At 36.9% G+C, this 8,214-nt stretch overlaps 1 protein-coding gene across 1 annotated transcript; it reads left to right on the top strand.

Moving 5' to 3' along the window:
- On the top strand, nucleotides 1–3,737 carry LOC127853179 (cystatin-B-like). The gene is made up of 4 exons (XM_052387439.1): nucleotides 1–149; nucleotides 1,428–1,532; nucleotides 2,656–2,726; nucleotides 2,986–3,737. The coding sequence occupies exons 1-4, from the start codon at nucleotides 75–77 to the stop codon at nucleotides 3,050–3,052; spliced, it is 318 nt and encodes a 105-aa protein (XP_052243399.1). The 5' UTR covers nucleotides 1–74; the 3' UTR covers nucleotides 3,053–3,737.
- Nucleotides 3,738–8,214: the final 4,477 nt, after the last annotated feature.

Below are 8,214 nucleotides of genomic sequence, written 5' to 3'. Positions count from 1 at the left end.
GACGCATATCTAGAAATGTTGTGTGAAACTTTTTTAGTTCTTAGTGTGGAGTTAACAGACGAACAACGATAAAAATGAGCGGTGCGATGGCAGGCGGATTAGGTCGTGAGAAGAAGGCCGATAAGGAAATTCAGGCTGCCTGTGATGAGGTAAATTCTTCTGAAGTTAAATGCTTTGAGCTTTTATGGATACATACATAGTTCTTCTTAAATGTTTTGAGCTTTTAAAGATACATACATAGTTCTTCTTAAATGCTTTGAGCTTTTATGGATACATACATAGTTCTTCTTAAATGCTTTGAGCTTTTATGGATACATAAGTAGTTCTTCTTAAATGCTTTTAGCATTTATGGATACATACATAGCTCTTCTTAAATGCTTTTAGCTTTTTATGGATACATACATAGTTCTTCTTAAATGCTTTTAACTTTTATGGATACATACGTAGTTCTTCTTAAATGCTGTATTTTATGGATATATACGTAGTTCTTATAGAGTGATTTGAGCTTTTATGAGTAGGTCTGCATAATAGCCAGAGTATCAGTACCTCGTAGAACTATAGTGATGAGTTTAACATTGATGCATATTTTGAATGCATGCGTGCCCTTAAAAAACGAGGAATGTCTGCTGACCTGTCCGTCTATCGTGTCGTTTTTCGGGATCATTACTTTCAAACTGGTTTTAGAAATTAACTTTTCCTTACTGATATGTATTTTACTTTTTATATGATTAATAATAACTAGAACTGCCATGATATAGGGCAACTACCTCACTATTTAACGATACAGACATTCCATTTTCCTAACTGATAGATCCAGCTGGGTGGATAACTTCCTATATCCGGGTATATAGGGGTGTGCCAAAAATATGTGGTGTGTTTTTCGACTAAAATTATAGATATGGGTATGTTTTTTAGCATCAAAGTATTGATATGGGTATACAAATCAGAAATATGCTTGTATATAAATGCATGTAGATTTGAAAGTATCAAAATGGGTGTGATAAATTTCATTCTTGTATATAAATGGGTATAAAAAGTAAATTTCGCCCAGCTGTATCCGTAATTACATAACCTGTAAATAAACAGGTGTAACTTGTAAATTTCTAGTATAAAATAAGTCCACTTAATCAAATTCTAGTATTGAAACGGGCCCAGTTTATCAAAATTCTCGTATTGAAATGGGTCCACTTTCTCAATGGTATCGTATACAAATGGGTCTGCTTTTTCTAAAATCTTGTATCAAACTGGGTCTTCTTTATCAGAATTCCGGTATTAAAATGGGTCACATTTCGGAGGTCTCAGTGGGACACCCCTATCCTAAAATTTGGGAAGTTACCCCCCTCCCTCCCCGGGTGATAGATGCTGACTCATTCCCAAAGCAGTGGATGTATTTTATAAAACTTAACATTATTGCGGTTTTTTTGCAGCTGAAGAAGGAAATCTTAGAGAAGGCAGGAAAAGCTGGGGCAGAAATGTTCAAGGCTCTGAAGTATAAATCTCAGGTGGTTGCAGGAACAAATTATTTTGTCAAGGTATGTGTCCCACAACATAAGTTTTGTTTGAAATTGCTTCCCAACTAGAGTGAATATGAATTAAGGCATTAACTGCCACTGAAAACTGTTAAAGTGGTATATTGTTGTTTTCTATGCTCTGTAAAGTCTGTATTTTATGTGTTGCACAATTTGGACAAACTGTACAAACAACAATATAAAAAATGTTTGTAAGTCTTTTATAGCTTTAATTTTACTTCAATGACTGACAAACAAGTAAATTCTATAAATGATTTGTAAAATGAATTAACTCTAGAAATGTATAAATATTATGAAAAATGTTATTGCTTCTTCCTGTATTTGCGTGATGATGATATGAAGTATTAACTTTAAGATGCTCTATTCTTTTTCTTAAAAGAAGGTATGTAGTAAACACTTGTTCGTAGTTTCATTTCATCGTTCCTTTAAAAGTTGTAACTCTGTTGCCCTGCTTAAATAAACATCGTAATACACATTTACGATACGATACATTTTTCTAACATGCATAATTGCTAAAGTCCATATCATACGTTTATACATTTTCAGTACTTAATTACTTACATTGGCATCTCTAACGTCGTATATATTTGACGATCATAGCGAGCTAGTTTGTCTACTTATTAAGATTACAAAATTCTCTCGTAAGTTAACATTGTCGTACAATCGTTTATGAAACGGCCTCCCGGTCTATTTCCTACCATTGAGTAATTAAATGGTAATTATATTGAATGCGTTTTAATTCCCTTTTATTATTGTTTTAATTTGAGTTGCAATGCTATAAGGTTAAATTTTATTTACACGTATATGTATCATGAATATTGCTGGGCCAAGTGTGAGGTTGAGCGCTCTAAAGCCGGTTTAAAGGCCGAATGCTTTGCATTGACCGTTCCAAGGCGGTGACCTCAGCTTTATTCCAATGCGTTTATGTTGTTTTGTATTGTGCTGTTTTTGAACTGTTTTGGCATTTGGTCACTTGCCTTACATAAAGGACTAACTAATTGTATATAATGAGAATGCAATACTGCTCCAGCATCTGGAGTTTCACTTCTTTATATTATCTTTATATTTATCTTTGAACATTACCTTAAGAGTATTGTTTTAAATCCAATCCTTTGCATGTTAACAGATTCAAGTTCATCCAGGTGGTGAATGTGTTCATGCTAGAATTTTCAGCCCACTGCCTTCAAAAGGTGGAAAGTAAGTAGAAATAAATGTAATGAGCCTAATGGTATACTGAAAGGTGGATGAGAAATGTTTAACATGTTTAGCCGCAAATACATGAAACTGTTCATACAGGTGTGTTGTTAACTGCAAATTTAAACGACATTATATATATTGTGCGTTGATACATTGAAATCATGGCATACATAATTGTTGCTAAAAGAATTCTTATTTTCTGTATATCGACATAACATTTCACTTTAAGAAACTACCAAGTGTTTTTTTTTCATTTCAGGACAAAATATGAATTGCATGGAGTGCAGACAGGCAAAAAGATCGATCACCCTGTGGAATATTTCTAAATAAGACATCAGTTGTCTTCATTCAATGCATTAGCACCTGTTCAAGTCAATGTGTGCCTCACTTGTTGTCAACCAGACACTTATTGCCTTCGATTAAATATTGACATACAAGTTATATGAAATCTTTATGATATAATAAACATGTTTACATGTGTACATGTAATGTTGTTGCTCAAATTTGTGGCAATTGTTTAAGTTGCAAAATTGTTCATTTAAATGTTTATTTTATAAAACAAACATACTGGTAATTTGAAATGTAATAAAAATAATGTAGTTAACAGCAGATCATAACATGGAACAACTGTTAAATGGTACTAGTTTACCTTATATTTGTGGGACAACATAATTGTGAACCAGTTAATATGCAAGTTCTAAAGATGTTTGTGTACAAACAGGAATAAGTGTGTGATTAACTCAAACAGTTATAATTATGTAATTGCATTATTTGTATTTTGTGAGTGATAAAGCTTACTCAGTATCAATCAAATGCTAATTCCTGTCTGCTATATTCAATACATACGCCTATATGCACACACAGTGTTTCATATTTCAATAAAAACGTAACAGACGCTGAAATAACAGTTGCGTTTGCAGTTATTTACTTTGTAAATAACACGAAGTTGTTATATGTTTATGTCTACAATTAGATGAGCAAATGTTACCATTTTTGCAACTTTTAAAATGTATGAGCAATTTTGTTTAATAAACAAGCTAATCTGTTTTATTTTGCTTGTTAATAACATTATTATTATATATCTGTGGATCTACAACAAAGCAAGTATGCCTGGTGAGCCACATAAAATGCCTACCGAAGGGGGTCCATATCAGCTATGACAGTATTCTCAAATTGTAGATTCAGTGCCTTTCAGGTTGGATTCAGTGAAAATTGTATGGACATTCAACTGAAACCTTTTCCTTAAGTAGGCCTGGCTCATTTCTCATGTACATCGTCTCAATGACGTTAACAGTGCATGAACTTTCAGTAATCCTTCAAATGGTATAGAAGATATGCATTGACCTTGAGCGTGCGTGACTGACTGATAATGTTTGTACAAATTGAAGATCGCAAAAATTTATTCGTATGCAACAGGTATCATAGATACTAAAGCACCAACAATTTTAGCATTTGTATGCACATAGTACATATATAAATTAAGCATATGGCAGTGCATAGTTGCATGTGTAGATATAATTTATTTATGGATTATTAATGTTGTGATTATTAAAGGGACCTTTTCACGTTAAGTTAAATTGACAGAAAAAAGTTCGAGATTCGCAAGTTTCGTAGTAGGTATGATATTTGCGAGGTTACAGTAATACTGAACATTTTCCATGCTCTAAAATATCCGTTATATTTATCTTTTGACAATTTAACAACCTGAAAACTATCAAGCGTTCCAAACGCGAAACGATTAAATCATTTGGAGAGTTCTGTTGTTATCGTTATATTTTGTGGCATTACGAGGATTGCTTATATAAAGTATAACATGCACGCATTGCATGCGCACGGATGGTCGATTTGTTAATGTGTTAGAATTATACTCCAAGGGTCAGTGTTTCGAGCCTTGTTGAGAATAACATTTTTTTATCTTTATAATTATTCTCGTATTGTACTTTAGCTATTTGGTTCCAATGTTTACATTAATCAATATAAAGCATTAAATGACACACCGAAATATATGCCAAAATATGTGAAAAGGTCCCGTTCACAAGCTATATGTATTATGCATGTAATGATGCTTAATCTTGCTCACCATGGGGTTTGACCACAGCAGTCTTTAAATTGAGTTAACTTAACGATGGTCTCCAGTGTGACAGCCCGACCAACATTGCTTTCAAACAGTTTAATGGTACATGTAGTTAATTTTAGACTCAGTCATGTCCGTCAACTTCACACTTGAAGGTCAAATAACAGGAAACTCGAAATATTTTGTGTGAAAACCGGAAGCACCCCACAATTGCCAACAAATCAATTCACTCGACTGTGTATGGTTATTTTAACAAAGGCATTTTTCAACGATGGTGGTACAGAAGACCGTCCTGATATAACAGGGCTTTTCCTCTTATAATTGGAAAGAGGACCTAGCCTATTTATTTTGTGAAGAATTATCTCCTATATAGCTGATTTAGGAAAATAAAAAGCTTGTGTATGTTTTTACTTCAGCCGCAGTCCCATATTCTAGTAAGCACGGAAGTATACGGCAGTCCCGGATCGTCTCAGAACCCCCCGGAAAAAAGATCCAGGATGATCCGTGGCCTTTTGGGATTTTTGATCGTCGACGGTCTTCCAAAGTCCATCACCCATTTATAGGTCGCCGTGGCGTAGTGGAAATGCTGACCGCCTAGCGACCGGGAGGTCTTGGGTTCCATCCCCACTGTGTGAGCGTTCTTTAGATCTCCTCAATAGACACCAAGTACTGGTTCAAGTCCCAGGAAATGGACTCGAGTGTTTCAAATAAGCTTTAGGCTTTCGATGCAATCGAGCTAAAATAAATAGGTTTAAACTAAAGACCATCACCCGGATGGCAACATGGCATCATCACGGATTAACCCGGCAGCAAAACGCAATCAACAAGTCGCCTACACGGACTGTCCCGGACAGTCACGTTACGGACCTACACGGCAGAGACACGGACCAACACGGCATCTACACGGGCCATCCCGGACCTACATGACAACGACACGGACAAACACGGAAGCGATACGGACCAAACAAGGTCTGCCCCGGACCGACAATACTTGTATAAAAGCAGATCGATTTTCGATGATTCCATCATTTTGCAATCAAATCTCGAAGGTGTAACATCGTATTCATAGCTCAAATGTCAAAATGCCACCTTAAATGAACCGTCAAAGTGGGCTTTCCAGAATATCCCAAAATATCGTCACACGCTGAATCCACTACCTATGAAGAACATCAGCAACAAGAAGAAACAAGCTCGAGGTCAAGATCAAGATCGCCATCACATTTACAAGTAGATCTACAACCATTAGCACCACCCACAGAAAGTGACGCTTTAAGAAAACGAAGGCGTCTCTCGTCCTTTCAGAGAAACTGGAGGTCATCATGACCGATTTGCTTAAGGAGAATCCTATGTTGAACATGGGCATTGCTGCATACTTCCGCCCAAACGAATTTGGAGTCGGCGTCGACCGAGGCCATGAGGATTAAGGAATGGTTATAGTTGTGGTACATGGAGCTACCACACTGATGACATTGTACAGCGATGTGCTTCCCTTCAAGTCATCCACATAGTTGTCATTGTACGGCGAGGTGCTTCCCTTCAAGTTACCCACACAGTTGTGCAACTGCCATCGGTCGCAGAACTCGTAGACGATGCCCTTTCACTCAGCTGGTGTTTCAGGACTTGGCATTGGTTCAATAGCAAAATCTACAAGTATCGCATCGCATTCCTGACAAATGATCTTGGAAATAGTGATGTGTGTGACCCAAAAGTCATACCTTAGACAGTGGTGAATGTCCCAGATGTTGTGTACCTTTTTGCCTTGCACCAACTTAATGCCAGCTGTCAGATGCTTCCTTTAGTTTTACTTCTTTGGCTTGATTCTCTTGGTTTATCTGATATCCTATGTGCAGGATATTAAAGAAGCATTAGGCGTCTTTTTTCTTAAGTTCGTCCATCAGCCGTGCGTATTGACCCAGGTCTGGTCTTCTGGCGAGCCATTGTCTGACACAGCTGGTTCTCCTTCCATTCTATTTACTGGTGTAGATAAATCAGGATACTGAGTTTAACCTGAACGTTTTGCAGTAGAAGCTGGCATCTCATCAGCATCAGCTTGTCCTCAGTCGGCATCTAATCGCCAATGTTGCATTGTCTGTAGCACAGGAGACAATCGTTCACCTGCCACCACGGTCCTTGATGGGCAAGGGTCTCACATGAGTTTACGGACTGTCAAGGACGCACACGGACAACCAAGGCATAACTACGTCTGTCCCCGGACCCAAAGCGTCAGCTACACGGACCATCCCGTATGTTGCTATCTTAATTCTCGGATTGTCACGGCAGTTTTTAACTTCCCAACACTGCCATGTTGTCCCCTCGGAGCCCCAAGAACATTCCCGGACGCTTGGAAATGTCAAGATAAACATTCTGACCAAATTTCCTCAAGCTTGAGTCATTAATGTTGCCATTAATGTTGCCGCTAGAGTGGCAAGATTTGACCTGGTGATTTAATTCATTAGAAGCCATTGGCCCAGACCAAGTTTCACAAAAGTTGAGTCATAAATTTGGCCTCTAGAATGATCACAATGTGATTTTACCTGGTGACCTTGCTTTAGACGCACTTGACCCAGACTTGGCCTAGAATATGTCCAGAAATCACTCTGACTTACTTTAATCAAGATTGAGACATTAATATGCGTGTTCAAAGACATTAGACATTGTTAACTAGTTTTTTGACACAAGTTTAATCAAGATTTGATGAAAAATGTTGCCTTATGAATGGTAACAAGTAAAAAGTTGACGACACACACTGCACGCAGCACTACTGAAGCCGCCAGAGATAGGGTGCTCTCAATATCTCAACTAGTGAACTTTGTGCTCAGGCTAGCTAAAACTGATATCATGCCTTTTGTACATTATTTTAATAACCGATACAATTTGAGCACAGTTTGTTTTTTAATGTATGTTTAATGTATATAAACCTGCAAGTTTGACCTTTACCAAGAATTACTGTCTCGTGCCATCTGCACATGCCATCTTTATGACCTAAATGTTTGAGCTACGTTTATTCAAAATCATGCCTCTACATTATTAGGCAGATTTTTAATAATCACTCTTCATGTACAGGACTAGGAACAGTATGGGACTTTTTGTCTCAATAAAAATAACAATATCCAGCTGGGGGTGATCTGCTATAAGTTTTGTGTCACACATGCAAATCCAAATTGCTTCCTTCATGTTCAAGGTCATTCTTTGACACCAAAGGTAAAATTACGACTTTAACGCAATGTATCACCTTCCGTGATAGATTTAGGTTAACATGCAACACTCAACATTTGCTAACTATACATCTTTACAAAACACTGGATTGAAGTACCGGTTTATGCATTCATGTGTCACAGTACTGCATTGCATCATTACTTGTATGTAAGTTGTTGGTTTTTTTCAACAAAATATATAAAAATACCAACAACAAAC

Source organism: Dreissena polymorpha, chromosome 12, assembly GCF_020536995.1.
Source record: "Dreissena polymorpha isolate Duluth1 chromosome 12, UMN_Dpol_1.0, whole genome shotgun sequence".
NCBI lineage: Eukaryota > Metazoa > Mollusca > Bivalvia > Myida > Dreissenidae > Dreissena > Dreissena polymorpha.
This window is presented reverse-complemented; position numbering and strand designations above follow the sequence as displayed.